The 18,881-nt window shown below is 43.0% G+C and overlaps 1 protein-coding gene across 2 annotated transcripts in view; it reads right to left on the reverse strand.

Moving 5' to 3' along the window:
* Nucleotides 1-18,881, reverse strand: part of LRP8 (LDL receptor related protein 8) — a 189,385-nt gene that overhangs the window by 22,109 nt on the left and 148,395 nt on the right. For both annotated transcript variants that reach the window (XM_054211318.1, XM_054211317.1), the window contains exon 5: nt 4,399-4,761. In XM_054211318.1, coding sequence (XP_054067293.1) covers nt 4,399-4,761 — 363 coding nt within the window. The remainder of the gene's footprint in view (nt 1-4,398; nt 4,762-18,881) is intronic.

Here is an 18,881-nt window from a genome sequence, read left to right on the forward strand (position 1 = left end):
CCTTTTATGTAGCAACTTCTAGGCGTGGAGACAGGAAACGATGGTCCTCCATTGCTAACTACAAGTATTAATCCCTCGCAAAAGTGCTACATGCAATTAAAGCCAACAGGGGTCTTGTCTTTCCTGTAGTAGAAACGGGTCTCCTGTTTATCAAGTAAATCTGCATGGCAACAGCCACAGATTTGGAAGGCAGCCGTTACAAAACCTACTAATTGTCCTCAGTTGTAATCTTCAAAGCTCTTCTAGAAAGCAGTTATAGCTAGATGCTAAGAATAGAAAGGTTTCTAATCCTAAAACAAATTTAAACGAAGGAGAATTTTTCAGGAACTGCAAAGACAATGTTGCAAAAGCACCACTAGACTGAGAAAAATGACAGCACAGCTCCCAGCCTTGTTGCTACGAGGACTGCAAAACACAAACATGGGACGATACAACATCATTGCACAAAGCTTTTGCTTCAAGAAGAAAAGACATAAGTCTGGAGACCAGGCTTGGTTTCCTGGCTCACTTCTCACTCCAGCAGAGCTGTGGAAGTTCAGACCTTTGAGGAATAGCCCCTGAGGCTCTTAATGGACATCCAAAAAGAAGAGATACAGTAACAACTCTTACTGATCACTAAGTTATTAAAATGCTCATACAGCATTTCTCTTTTGGTGTGATTTTCAGTAGGAGGAGAGAGAATACTATGTTTATACCTGGCCTGGAGAGCATCAGCTTGAGGGGAGAGGGCCAGGAAATTTTCTGCCCTGAAGCCAGGACACAAACCCATCTCAGCACCACTGGCAGAGTCGACAGCAGGTCGCCATCAGGGCCATTCCCGAAGCAGAGCAATATCCCAAGGAGAGGGAAGAGCTGCGCTGTTTATTTGCACGAGATGTTCAGAAAATTGCTGTGCTATTTTGGGGGGTTTAAATCAGTGAAATCTCAGCAGTTTTATAGACATCTCCTCTGCTCTGCAAATCAAATATGAAACAATTTACAAAAGCCCTGCTAAATTAACAGGCATCAAACAGACACGCTTCCCATTTACGAATACTGGGCACAAAGCTGTACTGCTCAAATTCAGCAGATACAGTCCAGATTCCAAGTCAGAGCCTGTGTTTCTTCTGTTTTCTGTTTGTTGTTTTTTCTTCCCCAAATTAACTTAATCTCAAGAAAACACCAGCATTTGCAAAATGTATCAATCACATTTTATAGATGGGGAGCCAGAGGCACAAACGTGTGAGGTCGGGTCTCAAGGGATCTGTTTTCTAGCTGTCAGTTGTAAGCATTATTTTTTCTCCCTCCTGGATACCCCCTAATGTGAGTTGCAAAGGACATTTTAAAATACAACCATTCCAGATTTGGGGACTAATTAATCTAACCTAATGTTCACTTTATAAATATATATACATATTTTAATATATATGCTAGGGAAAAAACCCCAACCACTCAATGTTATCACTCAGCTTTCCTGAAATGACTCATTCCCTCCTATTTATTTGCTGTCTTGCTGCCAAAACCTGTTCACCAATTGTCACCCTTCATTTCTGCTCTACTCATTTATCCCCCCCAAATGATTATAATGAATGACTGGTGACGGCCTTGTGACATTTTTTTAAAGCATTAGGTCCCATCCCTCTATTTTATACAGTGCAAACCCTACATGATTCCCACTTGCAAGAGAAGACATAGCGCTGGTAGCTGCAGTTTTAATCAAGTCAAACCTAGTGGTGCTTGTGCCATCCCTGTTGCTAAGGGGATGGAGCAGTGTCATATACCTGTAACTCCCTGCATACCATGCGATACCGATCTCAAAATGAGGATTTCTGGAGAGGAAAATAATAAAGGTCAATCCCTAAACTCTCCAGTCCAACAGCTGCATTTAGGGTGGGGAAGCAATATTAGTTTTGACTCTGACCCAGACGATGCATCAGCTACACAAGTGCTCAGAGCTGCAAGTCCTCTCCTGGCTACTGGCTTAGAGATTCCCCTCCCCGCGGTGTAAACAGCAGCAGGCCCAGGCAGCTCTCTGGCACCGGGGAGGTTCCTAGTTTCCATGGGTGTAAAGGGCACAACCAGGCACTGCAGCAGCTAAAACTTCGAATCCCACTGTTTCCTGGCCCACAGGACTGAAGGCAGCAGAAGCGGCTCACATGCCCGCTTCTCCCGGGTAGATAAGCTGCACATTGTGCAGTTACTGAGACTTACTGGAAAAAAACCTCGGGCACTAAATCTCTGCTAGTCAGGGATATAATTGCCTCAAGACACTTCTGCCACATTTCCTCCTTCCTCCACTGGTTGTCAGCACCGTGCTGTGCTGCAGCGGTGTCCAGCTGTGTCCTCTGCCCCAAGGAGGCTGCCCTTGGCATATCTGAAGATGCTACTTGGTGAAGTTGCTCTGTAGCTGACGGATGCTGTCAGAGCCGCGCTCCTTTTGGGCCTCACGTCTCGGCAATCTGTGCTCAGCCGGTATTGCTGGTGCCTGTCAGGTCAAGGAAATAAGCTGGGGAGCAGAGTGCTCCCTCTGCCTCAGCAAGGTACATGGGCACAGTCCCCTCCTCTCACCCAGCAAATAACCAAGGTAAATGAGCCTCGTACGAGTCTTAAAAAAACAATTTCAAGTTGAATAACAGGGCTTGAAATCCCATTCTAGTGACGTTTCACCAGAAAAAGCCATCCCTAAGCTGCTCCTCTCTTTTTTCACCACTTGGAAATAAACGGGAGCTCATTTTTCCCCTCTCCTGAGTTGTTTAAACTCAGCCATCCTGCCACGTCACTGTCACTTCAGGAATGCAACCTGTGGGACACAGATAAGTTCTCTTGCTGGAAGCAGCCTGTGCCAGACACCAGTTCTTCACCTGTGTTTGTAACACAGGCCTAGCCACTGCCTCCTGATTCGGAGGAGATGCAAGTACAGGATTGTCTGCAGGAAGTCTGGAATGAAAATAGGCACCAAATAACACAGGCTGACCCAGCTAGTGGTGCACGTCCCTGTTGGACATGCTCCTGCGTGGCTTCCTTATTGTCACTTTACACTGAAATGGATGCCAGGAACCAACTTTGTCTCCTGATTCCACTGTCTGTGCAATGCTGCCTGCCAGGGGCTGTGCTGACAGCTCGTCAGACCCTGGAAGTATTGCCTGGGTACCTGCTGCCCAAGGACTCTGTCAGCTCCTGTAACACCTTCTTGGAGATGACGGAAAAGACATCCTACCTATTCCATCCCTACTCAGTCGAAGCTGCTCTCTTCCTAACAAAACATATTTGGCTTCTCCTACTCTGCTCTCACCTCCTCTCTTTTAAGAGTCCTTGGTTCTTTCAAAGGCACAGCAGCTCCAGGGTTACCTGTGGCACATCTCCCTGCTCTCCTGCAGTGTAAAAAGCGGTGTCCAGGACTTACTACATCCTCCTCCGCTTGCTAAAGAAGCCACTGAATTTACATTTGCCTCTCTGTGCCTGGGAGTGAGTCTGATCCCCCGCTCCTTGAAGGGCTCTCCCACACAGCTGCTCTGAGCTGCCCACCCTGGGCTCAGTGTTGTCACGTCTATGAAAAGATGGGGCTGGCAAAAATGGTAAATTTTGTTAGGTACCTTTTTGCAAAAATGTCTGTTTTCTGCAGCTGGTTGCTGCCTTCTTCCCCAGAGGTGGCCCAATGTCAGAGCTGCTAAATATACACAGCTATGTAAATATTTTATTTTATTTCAATCTTGTGATTATAAATATTTTAGCAAAACATTTTGCTCTTATTTTCTTGTCTGTCTCTCTCCCCTTCCTCAGGTAAGTGACCAGCTTGAACAGTTTAGTGGCTAAAAACGGATGAGACATTCAAAACACCACAAACACCAACAACACCATGTTAAATGCATAAAGCCAGCTGAAAAGAAATCCATTATTTATTAGCTCTGTGCCTTTATCAAGCCAAGCTCAAAGTGCATTTCAAACTGGATTCTTCAGAGGTGCTGCTCTTGACTGCCTTGTTCAGTATACTCTAACTTCAGAGGCAGAAAACTAATTATTTTTTTTCTGCTGATCATGTATTCCCTTTAGCATGGCGGCTTCTAACCTCCAGGCTGTGACCCACCATGCAGCCAGAAGGGCTTTGAACATTTTTCCCATTTTCCATTCCTTGTCGTTCTAGTGAAACAGATCTCTTCTGAGGCACGGTACCATTCAACAGCTCTTGCACCTCCTCTCTGAATCCTCAAGGAAAAAGCATAAAAGGAGTCTGGAATATACCTGACCCTGCTGGGTCGGGCACCCAGCCATGCGATTTGGGAAACAAGTGCTCCTTGTCAGGCACACAGTTGCTGCATAGACATCAAAGACTTGCTTAGAACACAGCCCACAGCAGCCTTCTGGCCCCTCTCCCCAACAAAGAAGAGCCCTCAGCCCTGCCCTGCCCCTGCAGACACTCACGGCAATCCTGCTCATCAGACTTGTCCTTGCAGTCTTCGTCCCCGTCGCACTTCCAGTTCAGGTGGATGCATTCACCATTGCCGCACTGGAACTCATGAGCCGCACAGGTGTTGAGGGCCTTGGCATCGTAGCCACACTTGTCTACGGACTCGTCTGACTGATCCTCACAGTCCGGCTGGTTATCGCAGACCCACAGCTCTGGGATGCACACGCTGTTGTTGCACTGGAACTCATTGGGGTTGCAGGTCAGAGGGGAGCATTTTCTTTCATCACTGCCGTCCCCACAGTCATTGTCACCGTCACACACGAAGATGATGGAGATGCAGGACTTGTTACTGCACTGGAACTCATTGGGAGAACAGGCTTGGGAAAAACAAACAGGTGAGCTGTGAGGTCTCCAACCCACCCCTCACCACTGTGCCAGCTTTAGCACATTAGGAATATCAGAAACAGCAGGAGGGCGAGAGCACAAAAGCATTATCTGGGCTGTCCTAACCCAAAACATTTTTCCTAATGCAAAGAGCAGGTGAAGACGCAGTGGTCATCACCCCAACCGTGCCATAGGATGCATCCTCTAGGGGCCACGGGTAGCCCTGAAGAAGGGGCAGTAGGGCTGCGAGAACTGCAGGTAGGAAAAGTGGGGGCCAGCTGCAGCGCTGCCTGGATGTTGAGGCCGGGTGTATGGGGTGACAGCACGGAAGGAGCGGGAAGGCTGCAGGGCAGGCTGGAGGTGTGCTGGCACACGCCAGTGGACTCGCACAGCGCTTCGCTTTGCTCGGCATTGACATTATCAGCTTCCTGACTTTCACAAGCACAGAATCAGGTTTCAAGATTTCACAGTGTGCCTGGTTTTGGACATATTAAGTGGGATGTGTAGGGTAAATATTTAGTGAGTCGAGCATCAATTTAGCTGCAATCTGCCAGTAAGGCCCTTTACAACACACTGAATGCCTTCCCTGGAAATCACAACTCAACATTAACATACAAATGAGGCGCTTGTCAGATAGGAAGCTGAGTGGAGTACTCTCCTCTGCAAGCCTAATGGACAGCTGAATCAGAGAAGCCTGATCAAATTAAACTTTCAGGTACTCCAACAATGTGCAGTTCACAATCCCTTTATTTCATCAAGGTGTGGGGGAAACAAAACCCTGGAAGAAATTCTCCACAAGTACTTTTAGGTAGTTACTTAAAAAAGAATTCTGCTTCTGCAGTATCAGCCGTCTACAGGAAAGTTATGGCTTTGATAAATTACAAGTACAATAAATACATACAAATAAATTATAATTAACTTTTTTTTTTAACATTGCACTTGGGGGGTCTTTTTGTCTTCAAAAGCGGAACTATTTACTGTCGTATCTGCAGAGCCCCTAGGATAAACCACACCGTTCAGGTTGTACCAAACACGGCAATGGCAAGTGCATCTGGACAGCAGCAGAATCTCTGTAAAGGGAGTTGTCATACCCCAGCTTCCAGCCAACGACAGGAACCCAGTGGTATTCTACTGAAATACTATGTCTGTTTTATACCTGGGAATGAAAATCTATTTATCTAGCAATTAAGAACATGTTCACTTGTACACAGACACCTATTTACATTCTAGCTCGCAAACTTCCCGGGCTCTCCGTTAAACTAAGCAGCCTGTAGTTTTACATCAGAGCATGACAATATATATACTTCTCCCCTCCTGCCCTGTGCTCTGTCCTACTTAGTCCCAGGTTTTCCAGATGTTACTGTGTCTACCAGAGTAGCAATCTGCCTAATTAGAAGGGAAGAGGTTTGCCTTCCTTGCTGCAATACTACCATGCACTGGCCACGATCCAAGACCCTCCGACGGAGATAAATGTTAAAGAGAATCTCAGCTGCACTCCACTGTGTGCCCAATTTGACATCAATAATTAAATGCAACAGAGGGTGGTCACCAAAGGAGCATCTAGTGTTAGACACCAAAGTATCATCTGGTCCAGGCTGGTTGCTCAGGCTTCTTCTGTAGTCAGCAGAGTATTTTGGATATAGAGAGATGCCCTCAACAGCCAACTCCTGACACCTACCTTGGGATAAGAACTGTCCCTTGGAGGGGCCAATGCTGCTCTCCTCTCCAAAGAGAGGGAACTGAGATCAGACAACTAATATTAGGAGATGAATACCTCTCTCATACGGACGTGAAATAGGAGCACAATCGGGTAGAAAGGCATCTGAAAAAACCCTCTTGCATGGCAGAACTGAGACCATTAAAATGCTCTGGCTTTCACCCAAATTCTGCTCTTTTTCTTCACTGAGTATACTTTTCAATCCTTATCCCATAACCAGAAATAAAATAACCTATTAAACCTACTGATCAGTACACAGATGAATAACCTAACACTCTTTTCAGATGATGCCAAGTGGAAATCTAAGGTAACAGTTATAATCTTACCAATCTATTTAAAAAAGGAAATAAGAAACAGCAATATTTCTAGGGCTACATAGAGTTTCTGTAACAGATCAAGGCTAAGAAGAAGAAATTGCTTTTCTGGCATTATTTTGATGAATCTCAGAAACTGATCACTGAGCAAAATTTTGCGTAGTCCTTTGATCCCTAATTTTTGGGCAAGGTTGCAATGATTTTCACACTCCAAATGTGCATTAATTTCCTTTCCCCCAACTGTAACAAGCCCATCTTTTTTCCCTCGCTGTATTCCTGGTCCCACCTCCACCCCTCCTTCTGTCTGTACGCACTTCCCTTCAGAAACCTGCTGCATTGGCAAATTAGTGACTGATAAACATATGCGTGGGATACAGACAATGGAAGTTTGCACAAAAGCTCCTCCTCTGCACCTACAAATCCCAGTACAGATATAAAATTATGGATAATCGCAGCCAGAAAATAGAAGCAGTTCAGCTTTTGTAACCTCTCATGAGGACTTTCTCAGTGAAGCTTGTGAATTACTAGCTAGAAAAATTGCACGGTCATGATTATTTTATTTCTCTTTAAAAATTAAATTTAGTGTGATGACAGCACTAGAGACTACAAGTTCTCCCTCTGCTGAACAAGCACAGCAGCCTGGCTGTTGCTAACTCCCCCTTCCCGCCACCACAGTCCTTAGGTGGGGATCAATCTCTGCAACTCACTGGCGCAGCTAAAGACAGGGCATCACCTGCACTGGGACAAGGGCTGGGAGGCAGAAGAGCAGCTCTCTGTGCTCACGTCTTCCTGCCTGCAGTTACAGCAGCCATGTGCTGCTGGGACAACTAGTAAGACTGATGGGCTGCAACCAGTGTGCCACGACAAGGAAGCCACTGGACAGCCACTAGAGCTGTCACAGGGGCCACTGCTGTGCGTGTACTAGCAGCCAGTGGCAGTGCCAAATGGGAGCACGTGGTCCCTCACTGTAGAAGGCTGCTCTACGCACCTCCTGGTAAACTCAAGAAATAAAAAGGCCCTTTTCTTCATTTACTGACCTAATGACCACCTTCAGGCCAGCTCAAATGGGACAGTTCCTCCCAGGTCACTCGTGCCTCCAGTGGAGAACGCGTCCACCTCCGTGTGCAGCTGGCTCTCCTGCTGGCCACGGGAAGGCAGATAACGTCCCAGTTCCTCTCACCCTTCCGTTATCCTCTCTGACAGCTAAAATCCGCAGGGCATGCCAGGATAAAGCAAAGCCTGCAGCTTCCAGCCACTCGGGGACTTGCTCTGGCACAAACAGGCAACAGAGGAGAAAAGCTGCTTACAGTCCCTCTGTACCTAGGCAAGAGCCAGCACGCTTGTCCTCTTCGGAGTCCCCTCTGTGGGGTTTGGTGCTGGTTTGAAGAACCTAATAAAAAGCAGCACTACAAATTATCCTTACATAGCACCTGGAGAAATGAGGATAGGGAAGTAAAGTCCCAGGGACAGTTTCCTTCACATCTCCTTTCATAAATCTGTCAGGGTACCTAGGCAGTCCCATCACTACAGCATTCCACTGCCTCCAGAGCATTTCAATAGAAAACACGTGAATAGTAATTAAATGATCATGGGGGTATTTTTTCTTTGACTTGAGCAATTTGTTTGCATTCTCTGATTTTGCTACCTGTCCTAGTGTAAGCCTATTTGTGCAAAACAAAGCAAACAAATATTAGCTTGATTTCCTTAGTGCCAAAGAAATTAATAAATGTTGTACTCTAAGGTGCAAAACCTACTTCAAATATGAAGTGATCCCAGTAGAAATCTTGGAAACGTTTGTCAAGAAGAAGTGTTTAACCAACAGGCTTCAAAGCAATAAACAAGAATAATTACAAAAGCTATGTTGTAGAGTACTGTAATCTGTTAAAGTTCTTCACAGTTTTAGGAAGCAAAATATCACATCTAAATGATAGTGTACATGTGCCTTGGCCTATAGACAATATATACTAGAGGTGTTCTGCATTAATTTCTGCCTTGTACTATATACCGGTACATAGGGGGCAACTGCCACAGCCTCCAGCTGCAGCCTTGACACATCTATTGAGGGAAGTGGAGCAGAAGCAGTTTTTGGATAGAAGAAGTCTTAACAAAAAGAGAGAGCGACACTGCAGTTGTGGAGTTAGTGTTTCAGTAGTGGCTGCTTCTCTTTTGCCTGGAGCCAGGATTTAACCCGAGGCTTTAGTGAGCAGTCTGGTGCAGCAGCGACAATCTTAGCTCAGGCATTGCACCAAAAAATTAAGATAATTCTACCACATGCTTTTAAGTGCTTATAGAGAAAAGCAGAATGCTTTAAAGATACAGAGCACTCTTTGAGAACTGTAACTTCAAAAAATGTGTATTTGTACGTAACAATATTTCTACAATGGATGTCTCTATCAAGCATGGATCCTCAAATCCGCATAAAACTCAAAATATGAAATAAACAGGATATCCATCATTAATAAGAGCTGGGAATTATGTACAATGGACTATAACTGCTGTCACTGCTAATCTTTAATTAAATATTTCCTAGCTTTTCAGTAAGAGTCAGATATTTAATTCATGTCTCTCCTCCAAAAAAGTCAGTTCCACTTGAAATTACATGAATGGCTTAAAGAAAGATTATTTTTTGGTAAAATTTGTGGTAAAGTGGATAACAGCAATTACTGATGCTGAAGACAAGAAAAGAAGACAAATTATTACATTGCATTTTTCTGACACCTTCCCCAAAGCAACTTAAAATACTGCGGCTCAAAATTTCTTGTTTGCTTAAATCTGATAATGGATCTTCTAAAGAAGGCACAGGACAATTTGCATTGGGGAGGGAGAGATCTGCTGTTGATTTATCACTGCTTTAACACTGGCAGGAGAGGCTGGTGGACTTCAGGAACTCTCCTAAGCTGTGAGGTTTAGGATCTGAGCTCCACACGGCTGCAGGAGTGGAACACCTGTGCTCCATCTGCCCAGGTACTCTGCACAAGGTGCAAACCCAGCTTACCACAGCCCACATAAATTAATTTTTGAGCTGGACTGTGGATAAGGAGGTCAGAGTCCAGACAGGCTAAATTAAGTTGGAACTCCCAGGCCAGTTACCAATGCTTGTCATCATGTTAGTTTTATTTAACTGGTATTTATTTTCAGGCTTAATTGTATCTAAATTACTTGTTTTGTCTGCAGACAATTGGTGTGCTTACCAAATATCTGAATATTTCATACAGATCTTGGGTCAAATGCCAGTCTTTAAAGCACGGATTGATGCCTAGAAGGACAAGTTTCCCACAGAAAGCTGCCCTCCTGGAAGGGCGGCAAAGAGATGGAGGTAAATGAAGATGACCTTGAAGCGCATTGCTCTGAAAAAACGACAGCCCTCCCGTGGAGGGAATAATGCAGCTGAATTGCAGTCTCACTACTAACGGTGGTTGTTGCTATGGTGATTGATACCAAAAAGCCCATATAGACGAAGACTGCAGGAGGAATAGTAATTCCTGATATTGTTCAAATCATTAATGTAGCTAAGGAGCCATTTCACGCACTCTTGCAGATTAATATTTGCATGCGCTCACTGCCTTCGCCACACTGCTCCCCTCAAACACAAATGACTTATTTTTCAATTCTCTGCAGCAGTATTTGCATAGTATTAGTTAATTATAATGGAGCAACCAGATGCCAAAGTCCCTGCTGATAAATAATAGTTGGTTCAAAAACGTATTTACTGATTCAGAATATATTTCCTGAGAATCATATATTCATTCAAAGTGGTTTAATTTTCTGAAAACAGAATTAATTATGACCCCATAATTTATGGAGAGAAGCAGCTTATGTACAAAAGGTTTGCACTCTCTGAATGTCTTCCCTGTCTTTATTCTTACTTAGGTGCAATAAGGTTGCTAACTTATACTTGCATTCTCCTCAATTTCACTTTGTACTAGGAAAGTGTTAGGAAGTTTATCACAGGCTCTTCTGGTTAAATGACTAAAAATGGCCTCAAAATATGAACAAGTGAGTCCAGGGTTTAGGGGTAAAATATGTCAACTTGGTAGCAAAACCAGCATGGTCGGAATGCTTAAGGTTGACACCATACAGCTTTTTTGCTAAAATCCAAGACACCCCCCTGGGATCTCGTGGGGATAAAGACCTATCACTACTCTTTTATATTCTGATTGGAATATAATCAGTTGAATCAGGATCAGAGACGTTTGGTACTACCCAAAATTTAAATGGAAAAAAAAATATGCGGGGGTGTGTTTGGTGGGTTTCTTTTCTGACTTTGAAAATTGGAACCTGTACGGGACATGCTCGCTCCTATTCCCTCACACATGACTTGCTTATTAAAATGGCAATTTTACAAATTACAGCAATTTGGCAAATCCCTCAGAAACAGGTGATAATATCCATGAAACTAACAGCTGCTCTAATATTATCACACAAACTCCATAATTCTAAGGAATATATAAATATTCTTTCAGCAACCAGAACAGAGCATTACTTGATCCTGTGACAGTACACAAAACCCCTCACATTACAGTACACAGACCTCTTGGATTCAGCAGGATTCCCTGTGGTTACGAGAACTGCTGGCACAGACCTTTCTGCATGATCGGGAGTTAATTTTGCCATTGCAGAGTTTAAATCGCAGATACTTTGCCAGGAAAAGCCTACTCCATCGATCTTACCTTCCATCCATTGGGCAGACTTCCACTCTGTGCTCATCCGCTAAGAGAGACACAAACTGCCTTTTTTCTCCATTGCTTTCCGGTTTCTTATGTCCAGCTCAGGAGAGAGAATTCATCAGAATCTTAAAAGCTACACTTCAGTCACATTGGCAAGCGACAGCACAATTTCTTTTATTCTCCAAAAACTTGCAAGCTCTGTTTTTTTTTTTTTTATGACTGGGAAAATCGAGGAATTCAAACCGATGTCTGTTGGTCCCCAGCTATGTGGCTGGCCTGCCGCTTCCTCCTTACCCACACGTTCCCAAGCAGAGGGATGGCACCAGTTTAACCAGTTGGAAAACCGAGCAGTTCCACCAGAATAAACTGAGTCTTTTACACGGCCGTAACTAAGAAGGGAATCCTGGAGGTTTGTAACAATCTACAATACTTATCTTTATTGAACGCAGATAAGGAACAAGGGAGCAGCAACTGACACTTCAAAGCTACATGCACCGCTAATGCTTATGCAGCCACTCTAACGTCATGAAAACTGTGCACACCTCACAGAGAAAGAAAAAAATCCAAATTCTTAGCTAGAATTCTTTGTTGATGGAATCGCCGCACAGGCCTATCTGTGAGAAACAGAGCAAAGCAAAGCCACATTGGCTACCCTCAGGACACGTTTCTGAGCCAATGGGCCAAACAGGTAAGGCAGAGAGAAAAGCCTGGCTTCAGCACGATAATCTGGCAGCTACAGCCGCTGAGGGCTCACGGGTTTTAACTCAGCTGAGTAATGAGGGACAAAGCAGTGTTCACATTGCAAGCAATGAGGTCACTGCCCCATAAAATCTCCATTTCCACTAATTTACTTTGCTTGATGGGAATTCTGTGTAAGAGGAGATATTTCTGGTATTTCTTCTTATTGCAGTTTGCTTCACTATTAGACTTCAATATTCACTGCATTTGGAAAATGGCAGTATTAACTCTTCTGGAGCACACACAAAACAAGGAAAACGCTGAGAGTTGTCACATCTCACACCCCCGATTTACCCAACCGTCTCTCACATTTCTCCAGGAACAGAGATCCAAAATGAGCTTGAATGTATGTGCAGTAACAATTAAAAACATGCTTTTGAAATGAAAGAGTTTGCAAGGCAACTGATCTGAAGGGAAAAGTACCTTAAAAAAGCAGCATTGAGGACAGGACGAGACAACTGGCAGAATTCAGTGTAGCCAGATTCCAGGTTATGAAGCACATACTGTATTGACCGGGTCTATAAAGACAAGATGACTGTGGTGGTTTTGGGAGGGGGAGAGATTAACAGACTTTTCAGGAAACTACCAGCCCCTACTTATTTTCAGTTATGTGATATTAGGGGGCACAGCTATTATTTGATGCAAACAACGTATGCACATAATGTACCCACAATTCCACAAAAGAACGGCAATCATTTTTAGAAAAAAATGTCCTAGATTTTCTACTCAAATGGAAAATTTAAGCACTGAGTGACACTCACTGCAATTAAAAGTGTAAGGGTCGTGTGCTAACTGCACTCTCTTTAATAGCACTGAGATTTCTATGGCATTAGGATTTGCCCTTCAGTTTCTGTGGCTTTGAAATAGAAGGCAGCGCTTTGCTTGGTTTGTGATTTGGGGCTGAGATGAAGAATCAATTGTACAACATGAGCAATTACTTTCAACTTGTTGGAAAAAAGAAGTGTATTGAAGTGTTTTTTATTGTGAGCTAAACTTTCCCAGTTATATTTTATCAAATAAAAAAATTTCTTTGCAAGATATAAGCAAAGTTAATCCAACCATTTTATCTTCCTCGGCATGAAAATTTTTTTTTTAGCCACTAAGATAATTTTCAGATGTTGTTTTATCCGTTAACGTGACTCACAAAACAGCTTTTCTTTGGTTTTGCATCAAATATTACACGGTCCTCTCCTGCGTAGGACTGTACTGAGTTCAAGCTAACTGATTTTGATTCAGTCTGCAGATCATATGCTCAGGAAGCATAACTGTTAAGCACTCGTTAATTAGTGTAACGCATAGGCACCCATGGCCACCGAACGATGGAAGTCCTACCCACGTATCTCCCATCATAACACGATCGTTGGCACTGACAGCTACAGACGATTTCCCTTAATAAAACTAATAGATTCCTGCTTTTTGGATGAACAGGCTCAGAATTATAGCTCCATTCTTATGAAGAAAGCACTTCAGGGACATGAAATACAATTGTATTTGGCAATAAGAGATGCAATTTCTTGGCTATTTCAACTCCAAGAGCTCTAACTATTGAAAGATAGACTGCCCAGAAGATAAACATAACTACAGGCCAATTTTTGCTCCTCTGACAGCATGATACATGAGACTGGAAATCCAAAGAATCAGAGACAACTTCTCCAGCTAAAGTACAGAAACAGCAGCAGGACAAAGCTTTTGTGTGTGTGCACAGGTAACATGCAGTCCAGCAGTATTAGGCTTTTGTTTTAATTATCCACAATATTTGTATAAAACCAGTTCTTTCACACCACTCTTCCACAACTCTGTGAAAAACTATCATTTGCGGGCTGTAGGACTTGTGTGTGTGCGACAGAGTGTGCATGCAGCGTGTTCTTTGCCTCTACTCTTTCCTCCTAGCGCACCTTCAGGGGAACATTGTAGAAGTACCAAATTCTAAATGGTCTTGTTTTCATATTGTGTTTTTGTCTATTACGCTTTAAATAATAAATTAGTCATGGAACATACCGATACAGACTATTTATCTGTAACTGAGGGATTAGCACAGAGCAAATGTGCAGAGGCCACCACCAAAGCCTGCCGGGGTGAGTGAGGCACCACTCTGTACTGGGAAACTCCGTTTGCAGAATGTTACATGTCTGTTCTTTCTTTAAACCTAAGCTCAAGAGACAGCAGTATGGAAAATAAAGCCGTTTTGCCCTAACCTTCTGCAGGTAGAGCCCTGGCACAGCTTAGGCCATGGCTTTAGAGTTTAATTCTTGACTATCTTACCTCTAATCTAAGTTCATGCAGTGTTTTACATTTAATTACAACAAGCATCCAATATATTAAAAATGCAACTACCTTCATTTTTCCTGTAAGAGTGCAATTAAAGGTAACTACCAATCTCATTTTTCTTGCTGTTTTGTTCTGAAGGAACTCAGGACAAATATGATTATGGGCTGAGATTTTTCCTAAATAACAATGGGGATTTTTCTGCAATTACTACCGCTTTTGAAGGAGCTCTAATACTTTAAGCAGTGATAAAGTGGCAGCTGTACATGTTTAATTTCTGAGAGCCAGGGCATAATGCACAGGCATTAATCCCTCCAGCTGTCCAGTAATTAAACATCATGTAAAGCCCAGAGGATATCATTGCTGTGCTACCTTATCTTATTTATGAAGGACTTTCATTTGTTAAATCTACAGTCATTTTCTCTCCATTCTTGGAAATAATTGTAGATTCCTCCACCACGGTAAGTATACTCAAGTTACAGCTACCTTCTATAAAATGACAGAAATTTCAGGCCAACCATGTCTCTTTTAATCACATGCTGAAATAATCACGAATAGTGACAGTAGATAAATATTTCCTCTACAGGCACAAATGCAATACTGTGGGCTTTAAGCCAACTAAAATTGGTGGGTTTCTCAGGGAGAATATATGGCAAAATCAACTCCTTTGGGTTTGATTTCCCTCTGAGCTGACTGAGGAACAGTACATCACTGTGCATCTGGCCTGTTAATGAAGGTAACAGAATTCCTAACTTTGATGAATCCATGTATTAATCATGCTGCAGAGGAAGATAAAATTAGTGCTACATTATCCCCACCTATGTTTGCATCCCTATAAGTAGCACTGGAAGCGTGACTCAGACGCAAAACACAGGTACCTTTTACTGCGTCAAGAAGAAAATGATGCTGAGATGACACGATGCTCCTTATTGCAACAGGACAATGATAAAAGATGATAAAATGATTTAACTGCCAACAGAAAGGTCACTTCATGTGAGCACAGGGGCAGTGTGGAGGAAGGTGGCTTTACATCAGCTTTGTAATTTCTCCACTTCAGCTAGCTCATCACCAGGTGGATCTGCTGGAGGGATCAGACCAGCTTTAGCCTGCTTTAAATTCTGCCTTCTGGCACTGGCTCTCAGGTGATGCGAGGGCTATTGAGCAGAGCATTGGAAAGAGTTGACTCTGAAAGTTTCCTGCACTTGGACCTTCCAAGGAAAGGACCCTTTACTTGTAGGCACTGCTGCTTTTTATGGAGCATCACACATATGCCTGGAGCTTTGCCAGAAAGGAGTCAGTGAAAAGTTTCTGCCCTGAGGATCTTATAAGTGTTATACATATATACACTATGAAAATTTGAAGGCTGTGAGCTACCATAGCAAGGTCATGTAGCTTACAGCTGAGCAAGAATGTGCTTACTGTTGTTTTCCTTATTAATTTAAAAACCTTTACCCAGTTTGTTTACTTTTAATCTGGCATATCATATCATAGAGCTGAAAATCTAGAACTAATTCTGAGATATATGGTCAGCAATGAAAAGCCAGAAGACCAGGGTCCAAAAGAAGATGTTCTCGGTAGTGAGGCTGTCACTGTCATAAGACTCCTGCAGGAATTCCTGGGTCTCACCCTGGGACAACTTTACGAGATCAGTATAAGTATGTCCGGTACTTGCACAGGTTCCCACGGATTGCTGTCTCTACACCATAGTTAAGCAGAAAAAATCACAGTATGGGAAAATAGCTTATTATGCTATCAATATGAATACATCATTTCACTGTATCTGACTATTGGGTACACTTCCAACTCCTCATCTGCAAGACACAATTTCCATACTGGGTGCAAGAAGTGGTCCAGGTGAGAACCAGTAGCACAATCAGAAGAGACGGGGCCAGAGCCTTGCTCTCTCTGTTGAGCACCCCAGACTCCTGTCAGGAAGAACAAGCGATGTGTGCATTAAAGGGGTGCAATGCCCATTTCAGCTGCTACAGGATGGTAGCTCTTCTATTCTAAAGCCATGCTGAAATGCTCTCTGCATTTCTGAGCGGCTGACAAAACACTGGTTAATATCTCTCTTAGCCGAGATTTAACAAGTTCTGCAGTAGTTAGTAAGTCCAGACTGACCCCAAGTTGTGATGCTTTAATTACGGTCTCTCATATTTAATTTCTCTTTTTAGTCTCAGTAAACGCATTCCTAAGCTCATCCAATCCATTGTGACAAAGGTTAGGTACACTGGGAGCAAAAAAGCTCAACCAGGGAAATAAGAAAGAGGAAGGCAACACCTCCAAGCCAGCAAACTCAAGACTACTCTTACATTACTAACCGTTGATGTCTATTTTAGAGGACTAAACCAGACCTATGACTACAACACACTTAGTATTGTAAAGACACAAATTACTTCTGCTCCAAATAACTGAAAAATACAATAATTTTATTTTTATACACTTTTTTCTTTTAAAAAGGCAGACGCTTGCATTTTCAAAAATTGTTTGTGCACTGGAAGTTAGCAGTGGACTTAAAGCCTACCTGCTGGAAGTAAATTATTTAGGAAGACAGGCACTTAGCTACCTACGTGCAAGGATTAATACCTGCAATTAATCCCCGGTGCAACTACAGCCTGTGCAGACACAAATCTGGGTCCCTAATCACTGGTGCTTTATCCACTGCAGGTTAAGTGATTCACAGCTTCCATTGCTTCCTTGGGAAGTTCTTCCACAGAGTGAAAATCACACCATTTTTCCTCCTTGTTCATGGGTGAACAACAACAGTAAAGTGCCTTACTATCCATTGACAATGGCTTCAACAGTATGATGGGGTCAGTGGCTGTACTGCTTATGAGAATAACTGCTTTCCTAATACTGGTACCAGACCAGGCCTAGGAGGGCAGCAAAGGCTGTTTTACAAATCTCTGCGCAAGTTTTTATTTTAATGGATTTCACTTATCAAATTGTTGTTTCTCACTCCAGACATGGCAAACAGGACCCTTATTTCAGATGAATACAGTCTGCTTTTCTTCCTCCTAGGGCTAGCTTTTTCTAGGGCTAGATTGTGCAGGGGGAGATGAGAAGCTCAAAGGAAATATTTGACTTATCCATTGTTTGAGATGATCGTTTCGTTTTTTTTCGGCATACCTGCACTCAGGTTAAGTCCAGACCTTGCTAACTGCAGCTGAACTCATTGTCTGAAGGAGGTTACACAAGGACAGCATAGAAGACTGCAAATTCTCTCCTACCTTGAAGGAAAGATACTCTGAGCACTGCACAATTGAAACTGCAAGTCTTCAACAGTGGGCAAAAGCAAAGGAGAGGGATATAGAGCACCAGTTTGTTTCCTTCTGTGCAAGGTGCACCAAAGCTGTGGCTGATATAAAGCACAAAGGAGAACCCAACCCAAACAGAAGATTCTGTTATTCACATTTTATACTTCTGTCTCTGAATTTCTGAACGGCAGCTTTCTCCCTCCAGCTGGCCTTGCCGTGCCTACACTGAGTATGCTGGATAAATTTCATACTGATTCAAAAAGCAACTGCATAATGCTGAGAAGAAAAATCCATCAAGAATTATCAAATCCAGAACAGTATCTGAAAAGCAAGCTGTTGGAGGCCAGAAGCAGACATAGGAGGAAAAACCATAATACGCTTGCACTGCTGTTACAGTTATGAGTGATACTACTACCATAATTACTGTTTTCCTCTCCTGTGCTCTCCTGCAGTCACTCAGACCGTGAACATTTTGACATAGGGACAGGCACTTGCACAGCCTCAACACAACCAGGCCCTGCTCCTGTATCTGGATACCAGCACAATCTTGTTAGTGGTACAAATTACCAATGCAAAAATGCAGGCTCATAAACTCCATATTAAGTTTTTTTAAGAATTATAATACTAAGAGCCAGTTATTCTTATCAAGAAATAGGAGTATCCATAGTTAAAATATGTTTAAAGTGTCACATTAGCTCAAAGTAATGGCTTTATTAATATGGATTTAGAAAGAGCTTAGGGTTTTTTTTTCTTCTGGATGCCCTCACTCATAATATCTTCAAGTCATTTTCCACTTGTATATTGCACATGCAAGCTCTCACCACAGAAATTATCCTGAGCACAAATAAACTCCCTTCCAAACATTTATCCAGAAAGATATATTATTTATAGACAAGTTGGTCAGCTCTGCGAGAGGTACAGCTTTAGCTGTGACAGGGAGCTCTGCTCCAAGGGGCTGCAGGTGACAGTCAGTGCTGAAGCTTCATTTAAAATGAGAACAAAAACGTGAGTGCAGAGGTTAAAAAAAAAAAAAAAAAGGAGTCTGAACCTAGGAACAGACTTCATTTTTTTTTGTCAGGATGCTGTACTACTGAGATAAGAGAAAACGGATTCTAAACAGAGAAGAAATGGGAACGTTAACAGAGTATCAGTGGA

This window comes from Rissa tridactyla, chromosome 8, assembly GCF_028500815.1.
Source record: "Rissa tridactyla isolate bRisTri1 chromosome 8, bRisTri1.patW.cur.20221130, whole genome shotgun sequence".
NCBI lineage: Eukaryota > Metazoa > Chordata > Aves > Charadriiformes > Laridae > Rissa > Rissa tridactyla.